The sequence below is a fragment of the Pholcus phalangioides genome, unplaced genomic scaffold, assembly GCF_987345545.1.
Source record: "Pholcus phalangioides strain wild (caught in Gottingen) unplaced genomic scaffold, Ppha-v1.0 ptg000017l_1, whole genome shotgun sequence".
NCBI classification, from domain to species: domain Eukaryota; kingdom Metazoa; phylum Arthropoda; class Arachnida; order Araneae; family Pholcidae; genus Pholcus; species Pholcus phalangioides.
Genome location: NW_028301610.1, coordinates 38,840,958 through 38,865,250, shown reverse-complemented (window position 1 = coordinate 38,865,250; position 24,293 = coordinate 38,840,958). Strand labels below are relative to the sequence as shown.

Here is a 24,293-nt window from a genome sequence, read left to right as displayed (position 1 = left end):
TACATTGCTCAGGATTTGGTGACTATTCACGTTTTTTTCATTCTGCTCATGCAATCTCTTCACAAATTTCTCATTCTGCTCATGCAATCTCTTTACAAATTTCTCATTCTGCTCATGCAATCTCTTCACAAATTTCTCATTCTGCTCATGCAATCTCTTCACAAATTTCTCATTCTGCTCATGCAATCTCTTCACAAATTTCTCATGCGTATTATACTTCAAACCTTGTCAATGAACTGTCAAATGCAAATGAAGTCACAAATTACAAGAGCAAAATGTAATAGTCAAACCTCTTATGAAAGTAACAAAACATTGTCTTTGTTATAATAAGCCCTTTTGTACAAAATTCCAAAAAATTGGTACTTGAACAAAAGTTTATTGCAAAAATAAATCAGATACTGAATAGATATTCTTTTTAAGGAGTTTTGGTCAAGGAAAAATAATTAATGTTGATTTTTTTCCTATTGCAGTCAAGATGAGGCTACCGTTGTTTTAGGTAGTTCAAAGTTCCTGTCATTCTAGTGTTACTGGTACTTGAATTTTGAAAAGAAAACAGCTTTCATGCTTGCCTGTGCTCAGATCTCATCACCCTATTTATAAGAAAAATAACCTGCTATGATAGTTACATTAGTTATGAACAATGCTTCTGCTTGGCCAAATGGCCTATAATACAACTTGGAGAAGTTTGGTTCTGAAAACTCTTACAATAATCAGGCCCAGACTTAAACAGAAATGGTACTGTTGCACTGGACTGCAAAAAAAAATAAGAGCAGCCATTTTTCTAAAAAGAAACTTTTTTCAAAAACGAACAGGAAATTTTTGTTGAAAATTTAATTTCCTTCCCTTCAAACTAAGATTGCTCAGAAAAGAAGGGGCTTTCAAGTCCCTAATATTATTTTTGCTCTAGTGTTGTTAGCAAAAGTGCCGTCTTAACGTATGGGCCCACCCGGGCACCTCAAGAGAAGAGGGGCCTCAGAAAAACGAGTAGTTGAATTTTTCGAGAATTCTTGTCAGGTGTTCAAATTTCTTGTCTGAATTTCTTGTCAGGTGGGGCCTCAGAAAAATCACTTGGTCCAGGGTCCATGATGCTCTTAAGACGACCCTGGTTGCCAATCACAGTCAGTCTACTCAAAAAAACCAGTATGCAGGTGATCCATTACCTACCCTTAAAAAAGTCAGTCTTTTCTTGCTGCCATTGAAGAGGAACAGGGCCAGATAACCATTTTGCAAAATAAGCATGTGCTTAGGGCATCTAGAGAAAAAAGCACTACAAAAAATAATAATTCTAATTTTTTTCCTCTAGTTGGAGATTTTTACTGTCACGACAATGACAGTAAACTGATTGTTACTGTAGTACCAACAAGGAAAGAAAACACAATCACACATATATATTGACTTATTAAACGTATCATCTGAACCCCCCTCCCAGTGGGAGGAGGGTTCAGATGTGGCAGTGATTCCAGTGCTGCCAAGGGGTAGTAGGGGGTATAGGAGTAGGATCCACCAATTCAATACAGGCTTGAAGGACATTTGCTCCTCACTTGGGGTCACGTTCTTGGAGCTTCCCGCATTTACCGATAGGTGGCTTCGTTCGGATGCGATCCATCTAAATAAGAGGGGGGTCTGTGAGGTTTACGATAGTCTTAGGTCAGGGTTTTTACTCCCAGACCACGTAGTCGGGAATGCGGGTTAGTTAATAATAATCACAACTGTACTGACAGGGAATTACCCACCTCTGACTTGGATGGCATCTCGATTGACACTAAATCACCGGGCAAATTAAAATGTATGCTAATAAATGCCAGGAGCTTGGGTAATAAGAAAGATTTTTTTAGAAACTATGATAGTTGTGGAGGGCATGGATCTTATAGCCATTACAGAATCTTGGGCAAACGATGGGGATGAATCTTTCTTACACATCTCAGGATACGATACTTTTTTGAGAAATAGATCTGATAGGAAAGGGGGTGGAGTGGTGATATACGTGAAATCATGTTTGAAGGCTACAGAGTAATGTGCAGAGAAGTGATATTGAAACTATATGGGTTGAGCTTGAAAACAAAAGACGTCATAAACTTATTGTTGGGGTTTGTTACAATCCACAGAATAGGGATCCAAACAACATCGCCAAATTACATGATGAAATTTCCTACATGGGTAAGCGTAAGAGGGTTCTCATACTAGGGGATTTCAATTACCCAGGTATTGATTGGGAGAACCTTTCATCTAGAGATCAGTATGAAAGAGACTTTAAGTTGGCGCTCGAAAATTTTTTGTATCAGCTAGTATCTGAAGCCACTAGGGGTATTGCTATTTTTGATTTAGTTCTTACTAGTTCTGAGGATCTTGTTGAACATGTTTTGGTGTGGGAAGAGTTTTCTTCCAGTGATCATCGTATAGTCAGATTTCATTGTAACTTTTCCTCAGATAAGGTTGATAACAAAAGACTGGTTCCTTGTTTTCGAAGAACTAACTTTGATGTTTTGAGAGGAAGGTTAGCGGATGTTTTCAAAGACCGGTTAGAATCAGTAGGGATGGTAAGTCAATGGGAAGAATTTAGTACGAAGCTGTCCTCTGTTTTGCACGACGTCATACCCTTTGTTCGAAAAAAGCGTATTTGTACATTGCACCCTCTATGGTTCAAGGATAGTGGGCATATAATGTAGTAGTTTTTTCTCTCGATGGTGCTTCGACTACTGATGATTGACTGTAGCCTGTAGCATGGACATGGCTAGTATACAACTGCCCCAGAATGAGGAAAAGTTGAGTGTTGTTAAAATCATGGCAAAGTGTATGAAGAACACAGATATGCACATGAATGGACAACCAGATGTATATATGGGTAGCAGTAATCTGTGAGGCATTCCTCCGTGGGAACCTCTAGGGAGGGGAGAAAATTTCTTCAAACAGACATTGCTAATTTCAGAATCATCCTTTCATGTACATTGGTAGGTACACATCAAATGTAATTGTTGCTTCTTCAGGCAATACCAGCAGGGGCGGTCTTAGGGCAGTGCGACCACCATGGTGCACTTGCACCTGGTGCCAAATGATAAGGGGCACCGAAACACATTAGATATACATTACTCACAAAAAAATTTTTAAGGTACGTATTAAAAAAATAACTGTATAAAATATACATGAGAAAGGACCGAGATGAAAAAAATTTCATTGTATATAATATTACAGTTATTTTTCGAAAAGAAAAGAATCGATGGGCAGTGCACCTATATACATACAGTACATAGCAATTTTGGGCACATAAAAATACACACGCACTTAAGCTCTTTTCTTAACTTACCCCTGCAGGAGATTTTGGGGCAAAAACACAACCTTCTTTCCCTTTTGTTGTGCTGTAAAAAATAAAAAGAATGGAGGAATCTCCCTCGGTCACCCAATTTTTCTGTTAATGAGAGCAAGAGTGTTTTCCTGTGTTGTGGGGAGTATTATAGAAATTGAAGGTGTTTTTTTATGTGGGAAAGATTTTGAACCAGACACCTCTCTCATGCCTCTTTCTTCCAGACTTGTATTAAAAATGCAGAATCGAATCGCCACCACAGAACAGTATTTCAAAAAAAATGAATGAATTAAAACCTGATTTGCTGAAAATATTAAATATGGTTCCTGCACTTGGGCCTCATTCTTACCAGTCACACAAGGAGAAACAAAAGTATGCTCTCTCTTTCACATGAGAAAACCCATGCACTTTGGCAAAAAAAAAATCATTTTCTGATTTTGTCTGGTCCGCCTCCCGATTTGCCAGACTTTCCTGGTTGTGCAACCAGGGGCAGCTCGATCGCACTAGGTATGCTCTAGAAGAGAGTACAATCAGAAGTGAAAGGGTGAAAAAAAATTAGGTAAAATTATTTGTGCCTGCTGTAGGAGGAGCGCCAAGTCTAAGGTGGAAAGGGTGAAAACAAGTAAGGGGGATGAAATGACTTCTTCCCCCTCCTGTAGGAGCACCAAATCCGACGTAAAAGGGTGAAAGAAATTTCAGAAAATTGTTTTTGCCCGCTTTAGGAGGGGCATCATATCTGAAGTGGAAACATGAAAAAAAATTAAGACAACTTATTTGTGAGGGGCATCAAATTTGAGGTAAAAGGGCAAAAAAAATGGGAAAATGATTTCTGCCCGCTCTAGGAGGAGAGCCAAATCCAAGGTAAAAGGGCAGAAAAAATTAGGCATGGTATGTTGTGACATAAATTATCACTGTTCCTTTGAATGCATCAAAACTAAGCGATTGAAACTAAAGGTTTTTTAATTGGGGAGGTCAGGGGCACCAAAATAAGATACCACTCAGGTAGAGATTTTGTGATGAGATGCCCCTGAGTGCTATGTACGTGTGTAGACTTAAAAATTATAACAAACCATACATAGACAAGTGAACATCTTTTCGGAGATGGATCTTGTTCCAGATACTCGTTGAGTAATGGTAAAGCCTTCTATCAGGGCTCCTAGACAGTATCTCTATCTAGGGGGCCTTGGTAAGGTGTGGCCCCAATGGGACTCTAAAAAGATATTGTTTTCCTTTCAAGAAACTAATGAGGAACGTATGCTGAAAATTCAATTTGATTTTTTTTAACAGCTTTGTAAACCATATTCCATAATCACGATCCCCCACTTCTGTTTTTGAAACTGAGAAGAAAGTTTGAGGCTCAAAATATATATTACTTTATTCCATTAGGGTTATTGTCCACAGGGCCGCAACTAGATACTTTGTCACCCAGGGCAAGCAAGAATTTTGGCGCCCCTTGCATGTAGAGGAAGCAGTTAAAGGGTGAATTTGGCACCCTTCTGGTTCAGCGCCTGGGCACCAGACCTGTCTGCTCCCTCTAGTTGTGGCCCTGGTTGTCCCTAAAATATGCTTCACAGCATTGTTTTGCACCTTGTTAAGATACTAGGTGGAAGTGATGATGCATCTCACCAAATAGATTTATTAATTAAATAGTGTGCCAATTTATTAAAACATGTAATTTTTCCACTACGTTATATATTATTTGGGAATACAAATAAATAAAGTAAACTTTCGGGTGGCAACACGGCGTCAATGTTTACAAACAGACAGTTACCGAGCTCCGAAAAATACATATAAATTAAGTGTTTTATCAGTAGATTAAGCGAAAACAACAGCACTGGAAGCTGCAGGACTGTGGGAACGGTAATTATGTTCAAATAATATAACAATATGATAATTAAAAAGTAATGAAAATAAATGAATAAAGCACAGCGACATAACTAGACAACAAAGAAATAAGGAATCAGAGTCGCCATCTATGAAAACAATTTTAAACTAAGAACTGAGAATATACGATTTCTTCATTGGGGAAAACAATCAGAGATGGATGGATCACGATGTAGGAAGTGTAACGACAAAGTGATAGCCATAAACCCCCAATTGCGTTCATTAATGCACTAGGGGAGGGTTGAAACCATGTTTTAGAGAGCCATGAAGCTGTTTCGCACCAAGTTGCAAAAGACTTGTGGCGTCGCCGCCGACGTGTGGGAAAAGAAAGCCACTTCCTCAGAGTGAGGATTGATGTACGCGCTCAAAGCGCCATCAGGTGATTATTCTAGTTATTGCGCAGTTCGTTTCTCGTCATGTATATAGGATGTTGTGTGAAATAAAGTCCGTCCCTTGTGTAAGATATGTCTCTGTAACTACACGCAACCGATGCATCTCATAATTCCCGATAATGGTGACCTTGGAAAGTCTGATCATCAGTTGAGACATTATATCTAAAAAAAGAAACAGCGGACGCATCTCAACGGAAACAACACGTGCTGTTGAACATTCTCGCCCACGCAAAAGCGAAAGCATGGCGGACGTGGCAGCGGTAAAGATACCACCGTACAATTTCGCCGATCCTACACTGTGGTTCTTGATGTGCGAATCAACTTTCGAACTGGGGATTCCGAAACCGGTAACGGACAGTCGCACAAAATTCAACTACATAGTGGCCCATCTACCACCGGAAGCAGCTTCCGTCATCCGCGATGTCATCACGAATCCAACGGCAACAGATCCCTACGGACACGTGAAATCGGAATTAATCAAGCGCAGTGGTGAATCGTCACAGCAAGAGATACGGAAACTTCTCACTGGGGAGCAACTCGGTGATCGTCGTCCAAGTGAACTTTTGCGCGTCATGCGGCGTCGCGCGGAATCACACAGCGTTCCGGACGAGCTCATGTTGGAACTGTTTCTTCAGCATTTGCCAACATCTGTGCAATCTATCCTGGCTGCAGTCACACCACTAACGTTGGACAAAGCGGCCGAAATCGCCGATCGCGTCATGGACGTAGCACCACAAGCGGTAAGTGCCTGTTCTAACTCTTCCGCGAATTCCATCGAGGAACGTTTGTTGTCGGAAATCGAAAAGCTCCATGTGCGAATCGACGAGATTTCCCGAGGGCGAAGTCGTAGCCCGTACCAAAATCGCTACCCGCGACAGCGTAGCAGATCGAAAAATCGCGACGAGTGTTGGTATCATCGACGATTCGGCACCGATGCCAAGAAATGTGTCTCTCCCTGCAAATATTCGGGAAACGAACTCAGCAAAGAGTAGAGGCGACTTGCTCTTTGCCATCTACGTCACGTCGCCTGTTTGTGAAAGACATGAAAACGAATCTATCTTTCCTCGTTGATACGGGCAGTGATGTTTCGATCTTGCCGGCAAGCCTTTCTCAGCGCAAACAACGGCCTGTTCAAGCGTTCGCAGCCGCGAATTCATCATCCATCGAGGTGTACGGCCAACGTATTCTTTCCGTGGATTTCGGCTTGAGACGAAATTTTTCCTGGCCATTTTACATCGCCAATGTGTCAACTCCTATACTGGGTGCGGATTTCCTTCATTATTTCGACTTAGTCCCGGACCTTCGCAACAAGTTCCTACGTGACTTGAAAACGAAATTGAAACGTCCCGGACGCGTCTCAAACGCAACATGCATTCATTCGGTGAAAACGATTACCGGTGACTCGGCGTATCACAAGCTGATTTCTGAATTCCCGGAGATCACTAAACTTCCTAATCCAAATGCACCAGTAAAGCACAACACCATCCATCATATATCCACAAAAGGACCGCCTGTGGTGGCGAAACCTCGTAGGTTAGCTCCAGACAGATTAAAAATAGCGAAATCGGAATTTCACAACATGCTGCAACTGGGGCATTTGAGACCTTCGAGGAGTAATTACGCCTCACCACTTCATATGGTACCAAAAAAGGGTACCTTGGAATTTCGACCGGTCGGAGATTTCCGTGCTTTAAATGCACAAACGTTAAAAGACAAATATCCCATTCCTTGCATTGCTGATTTCACTGCTGAACTGCATGGTACTAAAATTTTCAGCCATGTGGATCTCATAAAAGCCTATCATCAGATCCCAATAAATCCTGATGACATCCACAAAACAGCAATATGCACACCTTTCGGATTGTTTGAGAGCACCAGGATGCAATTCGGATTGTGCAACGCTTCTGCAACCTTCCAGCGATTCATCGATGAAGTGACCAGAGGACTTCCTGGAGTTTACGCATTCGTCGACGACATCCTGATTGCATCAAAAGATCCTGATGAACACATCCATCATCTCAAGACTCTCTTCAACAGACTTCAAGAATATGGACTCTGCGTCAACGTCTCCAAGTGCAACTTCGGTAAAGAAACCATCGACTTCCTTGGATTCCGGCTATCTACAAGCGGCATCGAACCTCTGACAGATCGAGTTCAGTGTATCTTGGATTATCCACAGCCAACGACCTTGACACAACTTCGAAGATTTCTCGGTATGTACAATTTTTATCGACGTTTCATTCCGAAAGCTGCCGATTTGTTACATCCGTTAATAAAATTTCTCGAAGGTCATAAAAATAAAAAATCACCTCGTTCTGCTCGTGCCAACGACCAACTCGCGTGGACCGATGAAGCAACAAAGTCGTTCACTTTGGCCAAAGATGCCATGGCAAATGCCACACTCCTGAGACATCCACTTCCTGGAGCTAAATTAAGTGTTTGGGTAGATGCTTCAGATGTCGCAGTGGGTGGTGCTCTCATGCAATTAGCCGACAAATGGGAACCCATCGCATTCTTCTCTATGAAATTGTCCAAAAGTCAAAACAAATGGTCCGCATACGACCGAGAACTATTTGCAATTTATTCATCTATAAAAAAATTCAAGCATATGCTCGAAGGCAGGGAGTTCATTATCTACACAGATCAGAGGCCCCTAATTTATTCCTTCAAGCAAAATCCAAACAAATGTTCGCCGCGACAGCTTCGTCATTTGGACTTGATATCCCAGTATTCAACCGATATCCGTCACGTCCAAGGCTCTCAAAATTATGTCGCAGATGCACTGTCAAGAATCGAAATCGACGCAATAACTGGTTCTAAGGACATTAATTTCAAAGAATTCGGGGAATTTCAATCAAGCGACCCGGAACTGAAAGAAATTTTGAAGGGTAACAACACATCTCTACAGCTGGAACTGAAGCCATGTCATCTAACAGATGGTGAATTATGGTGTGACATTTCAACTGGCTCACCCAGACCTTTCGTTCCAGACTCGTATCGAAAGCTGATTTTTGACCACCTTCACAATCTATCGCATCCCGGAATCGCTGTAACAAAAAACCTCATTTGCTCACGATATGTGTGGCCAAACATGAACAAAAACATCACAGCTTGGGTACGCTGCTGCCAATCATGCCAGCGATCGAAAATCCAGAGGCACACAAAAGCACCTCTGAGCACCTTCGCACTTCCCGACGCTCGTTTTTCACATGTGCACATTGACATTATAGGCCCTTATCCACCATCAAACGGGAACATCTACTGTCTTACCATGATAGACAGATTTACAAGATGGCCCGAAGTAACACCGATACCGGACATACGCGCCGAAACCATCTGCAAAGCATTCTTTGATTCATGGATCAGTCGTTTTGGGTGTCCCTCAACAGTGACCACAGATCGTGGAACTCAATTTGAATCTCATCTCTTCCAGCAGCTCGCAGCACTACTAGGAACAGATCGCATACGAACCACTGCATATCATCCAATTGCCAATGGTCTGGTCGAGCGATTTCATCGCATCCTAAAAAGTGCCATCATTGCTCACGACAATACCAAATGGTCAGAATCGCTTCCGATAGTCCTCCTGGGTCTACGATCCGCTTTCAAGGAAGATCTTCAAGCTACCTGTGCAGAACTGGTGTATGGAACCACTATTAGATTGCCATCTGACCTACTTTCAGATGAGGTGTCCAAATCTACACCAGACGCTACCTATGCATCAATGCTGTCTTCGCTCATGAGGAGTTTATCACCCGTATCTCCATCTCATAAGAATACTTTCAAGATTTATGTTCATCCTTCCTTAAAATCTTGTTCTCATGTGTTTTTACGCGTAGACAAAGTTCGACCTGCATTAAGCGCACCCTACACTGGACCATATCCTGTAGTGCAAATGACCGACAAAGTTTTTGTAATCAAAGTAAATGGTAAATCTATCTCAGTGTCTATTGACAGAGTCAAACCTGCATTCGCCATGGATGACAGAGAACCACCTGCAGTCACCGAACTACCAAATGAGATCAGTTCTAAACAGGACTCCAAAAGTCCAGTGTCAACGACAGAAAAAACAGTAACAACTCGTTATGGACGAAGAGTTCATTTTCCAGAACGATTTGTTTCGTATTTTTGATTGCTTATGTTTTACACCCATTTATATTCTTGTGTTATGCCTTTACATTTTCGCATATGTGTACATATTATTTTCGCATTTCTCGCATAAGTGTTAATTTACATCATTTATTTTTTAAAATCATTGCAAACATGTTAACATCGTATATATTCGTATTTTTCATTCGTCTTAGCAAAATATTGAATTCTCAGCTGTCGCAAGTATTTATATACACATGCACATTGGTTATTATTTGTTATAATTTTGTATCATCAATATGTGAATGTCAATCTTGTATTTCCTACATTAACGTTCGCTCGCTCACTGGGGGGATAGTCTGTGGCGTCGCCGCCGACGTGTGGGAAAAGAAAGCCACTTCCTCAGAGTGAGGATTGATGTACGCGCTCAAAGCGCCATCAGGTGATTATTCTGTGGCTATATAGTAAATGACCCTGGTATCAGCTACTCTGTCGTCTGCATGCTCTGGTTTGAAGGGAAAGAGAAAACAACAAAAATAAAGCAAAGATGGGTGAAACGCATAGTGCACAACACATTTGACTCCTCCAGAAGCAGTCTGTCAGTCATGCCCGATGCAAAGCACTGTCGTGAGCCCTGTTGTGCTCTGTAGGAAAACAGACATGCTGCTTTTCTTATTAGTGAGTGGATGGTGTGCCACGCTGGGTGAATCATGTTGCACGTGGCACAGAAAACCTGCTACTAGGAAAACCTGCCTTTAAATATTACTGGGAGTGGGGTGACAAATGGAACCTGGCCCCGGACGACAAAGTAAATTTTTGTTCCTCCTAGTTGCAGCCCTGCTTAATTCTGGGCCGGGGTATTTGAAACGCAGGTTTCTGAAACAACGAAAGGTGTTCAGTTGTGTGCGAAAATGTGTGGTTTATTATAATTTTTAGGTCCAGGTTCATGCATTGCACTATTAGAAAATTTCTGTAATTTGGGAGATGGACCAGGGGGTGGGCAAAATGCATGGTTTCCCAGTGTGAGAGAGTACTGAACTATTTTGTTTTCTTGCTCCTTGTGACATGGATAGAAAAACAGCACCCGAGCGCAGGATCCCTGTTCAAAGACAGCCAAGAAATTATAACAGACATTATTTTTTACGTCAAAAATTTTAAAAAATACACTGTAATTGCGATTTGATTGCATGTTTTGAATGGGGTGGGGGACTCACAGACGTCTCAGCCCTCTCTGGTCATCACTATGTAAGAAAAACCTTCTCTTTTTTTACACCCCACAACACAAGAGAAACTCTCTTGTTTTAGTTCAAAGGTTTTCGTGGCGATCATTTGATGAAAATTGTTTATTCAGGTTCGAAGACCGTCGTCCGTTTGAGTTAGTTCTCAACATTTCCGAACACTAGTGGTTGGCATCAACAGAAGAATTGATAAAACTGGAACAAAACGACAACCCAATGCATTGGACTTCACAGTATTGCCGCACCCACCGTATTTGCAAAATCTAGCTTCCTCTGACTACACCTTGTTCGGCAAAATAAAAATTGCAGTGCAAGGTCAACGACTGTACTGTGATGCGGAACTGCAAGCTATTGTCCATAGATGGTGCAACACACCCACTGAATGGTTCGCCACAGCCAGTCTGAAATTCCCACCCAAATGGAAGAAGTGCATAGACTTGAAAGGGGAGGATGTCTAATTACTATAATATTCAGTTTTTGTGAATAAAATATTTTCCACCATGACTGCATTTGTGTCGATCATTTAAGCTTACCGAAATAAATATGCTTATTTTCATGAATTTACCAAATCACACTGCACTATACTTCTTTCCAAACTTTACTGCAAGCTGTAATTTGGTTTTGGCCTGTTGCTTTGTAATTTTAGAAAAATAAATAACATGGGATTCACAAACCTATTCGTGAGTAACAAGAATATTTTCAAATTTCACAGGGTGTAACTGGGATGGAAAAATGTGATAGCAATATGCTAATATAACAAAATATATCCTATTTTGTTTTGCCAAATTTAAAATATTCACATCAAACATTATGTGAAAACATCCAGTCTTCTTGCAGATTATGATATTAAAAAAAATTGTTTCCAAAGTGCTTATAAGAGAATATAATTATATAATTTATTTTTGATTATACAGTGAAACTTACCCAAGATGGGCTCTTCATAAAATAGAAACCTGTCTTTTAACCCATAGAATATTATAAATCCTCTCAATACACTAGGGAACCACAAAAAGATCTGTGGCCATGAGAATAAAAGAGCATGAACGATGCTGCACAATGGGCCTAACAGAAAAGTCGGCTGTGGTGGAGAATGCGCTCAATGACAACCACAGTGTACATTCAAGCAAAACACAGGTAATATCCATGGGCAGAGATACAGGGGAGGAGGCATGGGGGCATTCCTCAGCTTGAAAGATGGAGTCGATGGATGTAATGTATATATGTATATATGAATTGACATCAACATTATTGTGCCCCCCCCCCCCCCCAGCAATAATGCCCATGCCCACCCAGACTTCCAAGGCTATCTCCGCCTATGGTAATATCTACTGTTGACTACTTCTCCCCACAAATCCACAGAGAGGCTATTGAAATATACCATCACAAAAACAGCTATAATAGAAGGGAAAAAAAATTGAAATTGAGCAGATCCTGGACCCCCAACTCTCAGAAGAACGAGAACCTTCCCCTTCAAGATCCAGCAACAGAATGATGGCAACAGCCAATCAGATAACTCCACATTTCTCTGTCAATCAGGTTCTACAGGCATAAGAACTGTTTTCAATTCGCTGCCAGCCATAAAAACAACTGGGGGTGAACTATCTCTGCGGTCCTTAGCCGAAAAAAAGTAGTTAAGCCTCGATTTGTCCTTAGATGGCCAGTAGTTCGACTTTTCGGTATATCTCTAAGCTAAGGACTTTTTTTTAGTAGTTACTTAGGACCGCTGCTAAGGACTGCCTAGCACCAGTCCTAAAGCAGCAAGAAAAGTAGTTCACGGCGGCCATCTTGGAAAAGAGGAAATTTCATCTCTGGCTGCGAGTTCTCGCTGTGATATTTAGTGATGAAATATGCTGTTTTTTTTTCGAATTAAACAATTTTTTACGATAATAACGACAGACATAACTTAGATTATATCTTCCATGTCATCAAAGTTGAAGTGATTCATCGTTATATCCTGCAAAACCAGATGTTGACATCGGCGATCGAAGCCACGATGAAGTGCTAGCATGTTCATTACTGAGGTAAGAATTATTTTATTGCTGTCGAACTATATAAGAAGAGTGTTTAGAAATATTCTTAATATTTTTTTGCTCGGTAAATACGTTATTTAAAAATATAAATGGACAATGTCACGCAATCAATAGGGCAGTGGATCCCACTTGGTAATGCTGAAAAATATCAAATAGCCCATGTATACTTTGGATTGTATTGAAAATATTTACATGGCAAATGAAACATAAATCTGCAATTACGATAATATCAGATTGAAATTTTACATTCTATGTTTTTTGCCGTATTATTTTTTTTCAAGCACAATAAAAATTGTGCTTGGATGACTGTGCTATGAATAATCGCCTATAAATAAGGAAATTGAAAATTTGTGTTTTAGATCAACCTCCCTTCAATGCACAAAGTAACTAATAAGCTACAATTCATTGATAATAAATTACAGCACCTAAATGACAAAAAATTTAATTATTTTTTTGTGATGAGTAATGGTAAAATTGAAATAAAGCTAAAAATTTTCAGTAATGTTAAATATTAATTTTTGTAAAACTCGTGCACTAAAGGATTAAAATATAGATTTGATATTTTGAACTGTTCAAATGAACAATATTGTAATACTTAGTGGAAGTTAAATTTTGAGAAAAAAATCATGTGCCACTTCTTGAAAAATTGCACTCTGTAACCCGCTCTGAGATGAGGAATATTTAATAAGGAATCATTATATTGTTTTGTTGATATGAAAAATGAAATTCGTACAATGGGACTAAAAAATAGAGTTGGAATTTCAGGCACAGTTTTTATTGAGGTATATACATTATAACTAGAGGAAGCAGATTGATGTTCGAAACGTATTACTACTTCAGTATTTGGGTTATGGCCTTGCTGTGTGTGTTCAAATTTAATTTTTTGCCAAAAATTGTTTTTGATTTTGTGTGTATGGGTAAACATAGAAAACAAATTTCCATGTCGAATATTTAAGAACTTTAAAATATAACATTTTGAGATGTTATGGAAGTGAAACTTTTAACAAGCATTTATTTTTTAACAATGTTGTTAGTAAACAGCTGAGAGATTATATATATATTAGTGTATATGCATTTGTGCGACTTTTCTAACTCTTAAAAATTTTGTTTCCCAGGAACTTGGCTGTAGGTAGCTACGAAGTAATGTGAAGGTTTTTAAGGTTACCAAACAATTCTCCCAGAGCAAACAAAGGTAATTTTAATTCTTTGTATTTGACTTTGAGCAACAGTTTCCATTATTATTTTCATGTAAAATGAAATATTTCAATGCATGATTTAATGACATAAATTTTAACAATCATCATTTTAACTGATTTCATTTGTATCAACAACCCTAGTGGAACAAATACAGTCGAACCCGATTTAACACCACCATCCCACCCACAGAATTTTGACGTTGTATCAGATCATAATCATAATAGCGTTTCGGAGAGGCTGTATTACATAAATTCACATGTTTATTAAGAAATGTTGTATTTCAGTGTCTTATTTATATTGCACCATGAATAAAATAACCTATTTATACACATTCAATTTTAAGTTGAGAAAATTAATAAAAATTGTAAACTGTACAATCACTTGAATATTTCTCAATATAAAACTCAACAGAAACATACTTCCCTCTGAAATTATTGTAATTTCAGCGACACATTTTATATGTGCAAAAACAAAATAAGCAAGGGGGAAAGGTGGCATTGTTTTTAGTCCATACCATATTGGTTTCTCTCGAGAAATATCTTGCTATGAGTAATTATCTTTATAATAATTTTTTCATATACTATTGAAAGAACAACTGTTTTTGACATAATTGAATTGAGGAAATTAAGATAGACGATTTCTTAATGGCTACCTATACCACTCAAAATTTGACCAGTGCAAGTAAAAACATGTACTGTTGAAAAACTTGTCTTGGCTATATAAATGAGAGGGAGGACATTAAAAAAAAACTTTGAGAAGCTTTACTAACTGAAAAGCAATATTAATTCTTTGAAAAACGTGTTATATTTACTGATGAGCAAATTTTGTGAATGGAAATATTAAAACAATATACTTGACGACAAATAATATCATACTTTTTAACTAGTGAGACCATACAACACTGCAAAATTTCTATGTTAATTTAAATAGGGGTTCCCCGATCCACAAGAGGTTGCTAAGGATGTGTTTTAGAGCAAAGCTGAAAGAGTAGAGTGAAAATATATAGTAAGCTGCGTGCCAATAGGTTTTTGCACTTCATCTGTCTGACCCAAATTTTAGGGTAGAAACATGGCTCGAAAAATTGTAAAAGGCGCGGGCCAAATTTTTTGGCAGCCAAGCATATTTTTAGAAGAAATCCGAAGTAAAAAAAAATTATATTCAACTTTTTCAGCACTTAGTGATGATCTTCACATGTTGGAAGATTCAGACATAAACTCCAAATATTTTATGATCTGCATAGAAAATTTTAGGTGTCAGTATGAATTTTTTTTTGCAATGTTGGCTCTTAAGATTTGCCAAGCCCTAGGTAAATACATCTAGACATGAACATGTGCATCTATGTGGAACGCCAGGCCTCCCTTGCAAAACACAGTTTATACATTTTGGATCCTACTGTGATAAAATGGTGGCGAGTCGACTAAGTGCTATTGTGCACGAATTATCTCTACTTATACAACTAAAGACTGTGTTATAATTTGAAATAAAATATACAGTGCATTTAAATATTGATAAGCATAATAAAAGTGTTTTTTTTCCTTCCTCTTTTTAATTTCAGGTAAATCAACATTTGAAGATGCAGATGAAAATTAATGAATCTTAAAAAATTATATTCTTGAAAGATGCGATTTCTAAGAAAAGTACAACCAATAAATTGTGATTATGATAACTCTCTATGAACATATGTTTGAAATAAAATGTTTTTGTATGACAAATCATATGTGCAAGTTGTTATTTAATTCATGTTTCTATTAATTTCAATCAATCATTCATCTTCTAATCAACTCAAATGAAATATATTGTCAAAATGAAAGTTATCAGGTGAAATTATTTGTTGGAAGCTAAATATGAAACAGATAAATTGATGAAAGATCTTTAATATAGACGTATACATATTTTAAATATTGAAGTATTCACTTCCATTAACAGGTAAGTGCTCATTCACAGAAAATCGTGTTCTGATATTTTTTAATACTGAGGAGAAACCCATAGTTTAAAATATAGAACTACAATACGCAGCAAGGCAGTTAATTCTTTTAATTATAAATTATCAATAATTTAATATTTTAGTTGCTCCGAAAATAATTTGCAATTCATTGTTTCAATGAATTTAAAAGGAATAAAAATGGATGATAAAAAATCATTTTTAACAAATTGGTCTTAAAAAAAAGTTGCACTCAATATTAAAAATAGTATTCAGCTGGGGCCTCAAGTAGGGCCCCCCGAGGCGAATAGGGGGGCCCAAAAATCTACAATTATTTTGCATAATAACCCTTTCAAGAAGAGCCCCCCCCCCCCCCAAAAAAAAAGGGAAAGTCTGCCCCGGAAAGGCACACTACGACCATAGGCTCAACTAGTGCCGGTAACCTTAATTTAAATTTTGCATTTTGTTGTAAGAATTTTCTTTTTTTCAAATTTTGATTTCATCAGTATGCGACCCGCTTATATGCAGCTGGGGTCCCAGATACTCGCTTTTTCAAGTATCCAAAAGTGGGATCCATGAGCTCGGACAAGAAGAGCCATGGTCAACAGTCGGAAGTACACATGCAAATTCATTAATATGTTGTCTGAAACTTCTTGGTCTGGGTAACTTGGTAAAATTGTTTGTAATTTAATCCCAATTGACCTAATCGTTTTGATGCAATCAGCCATGTCTTTTCAAATTTCAATGAAAACATTTCATGGTTTACAGAAATGAATCTATTTGGATTGTTATCTTCATATATCTCTGAAAGTCTATCCCACATACCTTTACGGTGTCACAAGCTTGAATCTCCTTTATTACATTACTGGAAATGATGCTCAAAATGGCGGATCTTGCTTTTCAATCATCTACTGGGTCTACGTTGAAATCTGTTGTGCATACTTCGTACAAGTCCCTGACTTCCAAGTGATACGTAGAGTAAATACTACTTGGCATAATTCACTTGTCCTCGAAGCTTTACAAGAAATAACCCCCCCTCGCTACGCCCTTGACTGAGCATGACCTTCACTGAAAACCGTGGTCCTGACAGTTTTGATCGGGAATGGCTACATTTAAACAAAGTCCTCAAGAAGACTTTTATGGTAGATTATATGTCTATCAGCTCCAGAATCAATGATCCACGAATCGTTGCTGTGTTTTCCAGACTGAGTTGTTAACACCCAAGCTTCTTTCACTCTTGGATTGGAATTATTCTTCTTACGGTCCCAATGTTCTGGTTTGGTGGACTGACTAGGCTTAATTGATTTCTTTGAGTGGCAAAAACCTTTGTTTATGCAAAACTTTCCACACATATTTTACTTTCCTTGAAATTTCATGGCTTCCATCCTAGACATTTTTGCATGGTAGGAACTTGACTGATGGCTTTTCACCTTAGAAAATTCAACCAACAATTTTTCCAAAATGAGATCCGTCGTTAATTTCTGCATGCTATTTTCTAATGCCATGGTCAACAGTCGGAAGTACACATGCAAATTCATTAATATGTTGTCTGAAACTTCTTGGTCTGGGTAACTTGGTAAAATTGTTTGTAATTTAATCCCAATTGACCTAATCGTTTTGATGCAATCAGCCATGTCTTTTCAAATTTCAATGAAAACATTTCATGGTTTACAGAAATGAATCTATTTGGATTGTTATCTTCATATATCTCTGAAAGTCTATCCCACATACCTTTACGGTGTCACAAGCTTGAATCTCCTTTATTACATTACTGGAAATGATGCTCAAAATGGCGGATCTTGCTTTTCAATCATCTACTGGGTCTACGTTGAAATCTGTTGTGCATACTTCGTACAAGTCCCTGACTTCCAAGTGATACGTAGAGTAAATACTACTTGGCATAATTCACTTGTCCTCGAAGCTTTACAAGAAATAACCCAGGACTCTACTAGGCAGTATCGGCAATACTATACTCTGTGGTGCAGCTCTATTACTGATCATCACTGCAAGAAAATGACCTCTGTGTTTATGGCAATGACATTTTTTTTTTTTATTAGTCCTAAATAAACTGATGCTTGATCTCAGCCGTTTTAATTAAAGATTTGTACCAACAAAAAAACAGCGGTTTCGCGTCTGGGTAACCCATAACCTGTTAGAAATCAGGAGTTAGCTACAGTCAGAGGCAGCCTAAATAACTGTAATCATATTTCAATACATGAAGATATATTTAAGAAATGAACATCATCCAAGAAGATAAACAAACAGCAACACAAAGTTGCCAACTGAACATGAAACAATATAGAGTTTCAAAGACAGTTGTTCATGACAGCGTCACGTGAAATCATTTAAAATTAAATTTTTTCAAAATTTTATCCCAACTTTCTTTTTAAATTTGAATATCTCAGCAAACATTGCACTTAGAGACATGGAATTTTTTGTTGGCATCAGGGAAGACAGAGCCACTGTTTTCTAATTGGGTTTTTAGGCACAGGGTGCCCATATAAAAAGGTAACTTTTTTATTTTATTAACTATGCGACCCATTCAAACATGAATGACGTATCAGAGTACTGCACATTATTTAGATACTTTTTCTAATTGAAAGTATGCCTCTTGGATCAATGGCTCACTAGTAAAATGATATGCACTCTTATCTATGCACCCACAATCAAGGGCATAGCAAGGGGGAGACTTGGGGGGGTCTGGTCCCCCCAAAATGTGAGAAAATGACTGAGAAAAGGGAAAAAGATGTTCAAATCCATTGTTTATTGCTTTGGTCCCCCCCCCCCCCTGCCCAGTATATTGAAATTTCATAAACTAAAAAGTCCTTAGTTTCTCATTACAATCCTGCAGAGAATTTTATTAATTCTATTGATCGTAATGAAAAGTTCCATTGTATAATACATTATTTCTTAAATGAAAAAATTCATTTGGAACTGATTTTCATGGCAAGTTCTATGCAGAGATGAGGGGAGTCACATTTATCAGGCCATTTTGACAATAAACCAAATGAGAAACTAAGGAGAATTCATAAAATATGAATTGGCTATGTTCAAATAAATCTATACATACTATACATGTGAATAAAAAATAAATTACCTGGCTCTATATCTGCAAATTCATTTTGCACCAGAGAAATAAAAGCAATAGAACTAATAACAATGACTCCTATGAGTTGAAGCCTTAAATTCAGCCACTGAGCTACAGCAATAGTTGAGAACATGGCTCGTTGGTTTTCATCAAGCTTTTCAATATTTTCATTTTGGAACCTATGATTTCAAAATAGTTCATTAACGAAGCATATAAAAATTAGATACATCATCGTTGATCTTTGTTCTATTGCTCAAGTACTTGGGTCGTGCAGAAATGAAAGACACAAGCCCTCTCATGTTGTTAACAAATTCCGCACAACAGTGAAACACCAAAAAAAGACACCAGGTGGTGTAACAAATTGTTACATGTTGGAACGTGTGTGTATGTGTAATGAACTTGACGTGAAGTTTGTTTCTGTGTAATGCTTGTTATGTGTAGTGCTGCCATCTGCCACCAATTTTTTCTAACTATGAGTGAAGTGTAATGATTGAATAATTGTATTGTTGTAGGCCTGTTGCTCTCTGTGGTGAGACTTTTCAACAAGGAGATCAGCTCGCATTCGCGCCTCGAAGTTGGGAAACACAGAAAACCAACTTCAGCCGATCACTAGAGATGAGCTGCAGAATGAAACAGGACTTGCTCGAGGAATGTTGCAGTCAATTGTTCACAACAATTTGAATTTTGAGAAAGTATGAGCACAGTGAGTGTCGCATGTATTGATACCTCAGCAGAAGCATAAATGCATTGCCATAAGCAGAGAATTGTTTGCACTGCATGATGAATAGCCGGATGACTTCATGTCACTGGTTATGGGCAAAAAGTCATGGTTCTCGCATGAAACATCCAACAAAAAACAGCAATCCATGGAATAGAAATATGGATCAAGCCTGTGTCCTAAGACACCTAGGCCATTGTAGGCAACAAAGAAACAACTGACAATAATCTTCTGGTGGACTGGCTTTTTCTTTTTAACCGTACATGCACCTCCTACAAATTTCTTTGTGGAATTTCTAATGAATCTGCAAATGTCGGAATATATATTCTGAGTGTATGTGTGACCCCTAACGTATTTATGTTGTTGAGTTGCACTTGTTTAGTGTTTACGCTGTCATCTGTTTTCTATTTTCTAAAATAAAGATGGAAATGATTGTATTTTCATGTTATGTCAGTATCGTGTTGTGATGGACTGGCTGCAGTCTGGATGCACTATTGACAGTGGTAGGTGTTGTGAAATTGCTGAAGCTATGACATTACATTAAACTGCACTGCCTGATAAAATGGTCACACAAAGTGTTGTTTCAACATCACAATGCAGATCCCACACCAGTCTCCAATGCCACAACACCCTCAAGGTCAAGGCATTGGGCTTCAGTTTTGCCACTCCCACCATAGTTGCAAAATCTAGCTCCCTCAGACTACAGCTTGTTTGGCAAAATAAAAGGTGCCGTGCAAGGTCAACGACTGTACTGTGATGCGGAATTACAAGCTATTGTCCATAGATGGTGCAACACACCCACTGAATGGTTCGCCATAGCCAGTCTGAAATTCCCACCCAAATGGAAGAAGTGCATAGACTTGAAAGGGGAGGATGTCTAATTACTATAATATTCAGTTTTTGTGAATAAAATATTTTCAACCGTGACTGCATTTGTGTCGATCATTTCAGCTTACCGAAATAAATATGCTTATTTTCATGAATTTACCAAATCACACTGCACTATACTTCTTTCCAAACTTTACTGCAAGCTGTAATTTGGTTTTGGCCTGTTGCTTTGTAATTTTAGAAAAATAAATAACATGGGATTCACAAACCTATTCGTGAGTAACAAGAATATTTTCAAATTTCACAGGGTGTAACTGGGATGGAAAAATGTGATAGCAATATGCTAATATAACAAAATATATCCTATTTTGTTTTGCCAAATTTAAATTATTCACATCAAACATTATGTGAAAACATCCAGTCTCCTTGCAGATAATTGGTATTAAAAAAAATTGTTTCCAAAGTGCTTGTAAGAGAATATAATTGATTTTTGATTATACAGTGAAACTTACTCAAGATGGGCTCTTCATAAAATGGAAACCTGTCTTTTAACCCCTAGAATATTATAAATCCTCTCAATTCTTTAAATAAAATGCATTTCAGTTTTCTCTGAGCAGAAATTAGCCAAAAAAAGAAAATACAATTACATTAATGTTCGGTAATAAGTAGAAAAAGAAATGTCTAGTTAGATTTTTTTTCCATGTGTTTTTGGATTTCAAACCGGTTTTCATGATGCTATTTATGTGAAAAAATGAATAGATAATAATAGGTTTAAGATACAACAATAAGTGATATATATGTATATATATACTGTACACACAGACAGGGGAACGTTTTTGAGTGAATATTTGGTGAATTTATAGTTTCCTGCCGACTTTGAGTGGCATGAAACGTCAGCTTTTTGTAAGCATGTATAAATCAAGGACAAGAAAAATTTGCTCTCGGTAGGGATTTGTCTTGAGGATCAACAATTTTCATGGTTCATAACAGCCAGTGAAGTTACTCAAAAAATATGAATTAAAGCAATCTATAATTAATGAAAATTGTTTGTTCAGGTTCGAAGACAGTCATCTGTTTGAGTTAGTTCATTCTTAACGTTTCCCCAACACTAGTAGTTGGCATCAAGTTGTCTTTACGTCTCCTTGGCATCAAGGAGTCTCAAGTTGTATTTACGTACATGAGTGGCTTGACAGACACTATTGTTTTGCGATTGGTCAGTTCATCCTATGCCAGGACTCGGCATTCAATCAATCTGTTGAAAATTACCTGCATCAACGTTTTTGATTAAATAACAAATTCAAGAAAACTTTGACTAAAAAATAGGAAAAACTAGTGTAGTTTTTACAAAAATTCTGGACGGAGGAAAAACACAAAAAATGGGAACTATTCCAGAAAATACAGGGCAAAATGAAGGACGTCTGGTCACCCTATTCACGGTGATTAACTCATTTTGTTTATTTATTTTACTTTATTTTTGTAAAATCACCCCTCTGAACTGTGAGCTCTAGATCCGCTAATGAATACAAAGAAAGTATATCATGAGGTATGTCATGAATACATGAAGCAGAATACAAATCACATTGAAACTGTGTGATATGTATAAATAATCCTTAATAAACTTAATAACACATAAAGATCACTGATGTCTGGTAATGCTGTAAATGTGATGTGTTGAATAAAATAGGACAGTAAATAAAAAGATGAAAAATTTCCACACAAAAATTAGTGGCTGCAGACTACATCGAAATATTGATATTATGCATTATCTCAAAAACTAGAACCAATTTGGCAAAACCAACACCAGTTTTGATATAAGCAGCCTTAATATACCATAAAACCATGGAACATTAATTTTTTTTTTCCTGGCCTAAAATGTGGCTATTTTAGTCTACTCACAAACATTTAGTTTTATAGTAATTATTAGAGCCGGTATTATTCGGAAAAATAATTTTGAAGAATAAGTTCATCCTTTTGCAAAAATTTTTTAAGGGTAGTTTGGTAAAAGGAAGAGATTTATTTCTTTTAAACTGAGCATAACTTCAATCTATCGCCATGGCCAATTTACTACCGAGTGAGTTGTGCCGAAAGTGTGAGTGACGTACACTTAATATAAGGTGCATATCACAATATTCTTGTATGCTGAATGCCATACAAGAATATTGTGAACAAACAAAAAAAAATTTAAAAATAGACACAGTACTTTCTGAAGAATAAAACAAAATGTTTAAAACCCTTGTCTATAACCTCTGTAAAGCTGGCGTTGAGATGCGAAGAACATATTCTGGTTTACTTGTAAAAAAAGTTTTTTCTCTTTTCTGAAAAGTGTAAGGGAAAAAAACTGGTTTTATATCTCTTGTTTTCTGAATTTCTGTGAGAGGGTTAATACATTTTAAGCATTTTCAAAAATGCCAAGTTATACATTTGGTGAATTTGGCAGGATTCTGAAGTGACATCATCAATTTTTAAAACATAACTAATAATTATGGGTCAGATCAAAAAAATTAAAATACTTTAGTATATTAGTTTTTCACAAGGAATCATGTGTGCAATTATTGGGCAGTTGATAGTTACCAACCTGTATATTTAATTTCATATAGGACTTCATATAATTTCTGATCAGAAAATTGATAATAGAGACGAAGGAGGAGGAAGACTTGGACAAATTGATTGAGGAATTCAGGAAAGTCGACGAACTTGCAAACAGATATACAATATCTAAGCTTCTGAAAAGGAACCCACAAGTGATCTTGTATCAAGTAGAGAGTACCATTCCAGATGGCGACCTGATAGATGATATCATGTTAAAAAACAAATTGGAAGAGGCAAAGATAGACATTGTTTATAGATATCCTCCCAAGGGAGACAAGACGACTAGTAATACTATTATTGACATTGACCCAAAGAACTTCGACCAAATAATTCGAAGACTACGAATCTTTGTTGGCTGGACTTCGATCAATTTTAGGAAACACATTAGAGTAATCCAGTGTTATAATTGTTGGGCCTTTGGCCATATTGGCAAGTACTGCCAAAACAATAAAACCTGCCGAAAATGTGGCTCTCGAGACCACGTGATACAAGATTGTAAAAGTCAGAATAAGTGCAATAATTGCGTCATACATAATTTGAAATTCAAAACAAACTTTGACATTGATCACCAGGCAACAGACACAAATTGTCGAATCTTTCAAAAAGTGCACGATAAACAAAGAGAGAAAGTTAATTATATAATAAGAGACAAAAATGCCTGTAAAAGCAGCTCATTCGAACCTTAATCACGCCATTGGAGCAACGGAACAACTCTCTGCTGATATTTCCACGCTTGGTCCTCAATTAATTAGTATTAATGATCCTTATTTGAGAAAACGTAAATTGGTTGGCTATCCCATGGACCTTCGCATTGTGTCAACTGATGAGGACCCAACCCAAAGACTGCTATTATTGTCAATGATAACAAACTCCTAATACAGATTAATTATTGTACTAAAAATATAGTGGCAATTAATGTAAAAAGTGAAGATATGGAATTTGTTTTCTTGTCGATCTATTGCGAGCCTTCCATTAATATTGAATATTACTTGAGAGAACTCCAACACTTGTATGAGAGGGA

General features: G+C 37.6%; 2 protein-coding genes across 2 annotated transcripts in view; one reads left to right on the top strand and one right to left on the bottom strand.

The window, feature by feature from the left end:
* The window catches only part of LOC149073030 (ATP-binding cassette sub-family C member 10), a 142,003-nt gene that overhangs the window by 20,433 nt on the left and 97,277 nt on the right, over positions 1 to 24,293 (bottom strand). Inside the window, exon 13 of the mRNA XM_089246106.1 lies at positions 19,147 to 19,316. Coding sequence (XP_089102232.1) covers positions 19,147 to 19,316 — 170 coding nt within the window. The remainder of the gene's footprint in view (positions 1 to 19,146; positions 19,317 to 24,293) is intronic.
* LOC149073031 (uncharacterized) lies at positions 5,580 to 6,926 on the top strand. Its single transcript, XM_089246421.1, has one exon. The coding sequence runs from the start codon at positions 5,817 to 5,819 to the stop codon at positions 6,564 to 6,566; it is 750 nt and encodes a 249-aa protein (XP_089102547.1). The 5' UTR covers positions 5,580 to 5,816; the 3' UTR covers positions 6,567 to 6,926.

Bases quoted from the DNA above. Each gene is read 5' to 3' on its own strand.
- LOC149073031 (XM_089246421.1), top strand. From the start codon at position 5,817: ATGGCGGACGTGGCAGCGGTAAAGATACCACCGTACAATTTCGCCGAT.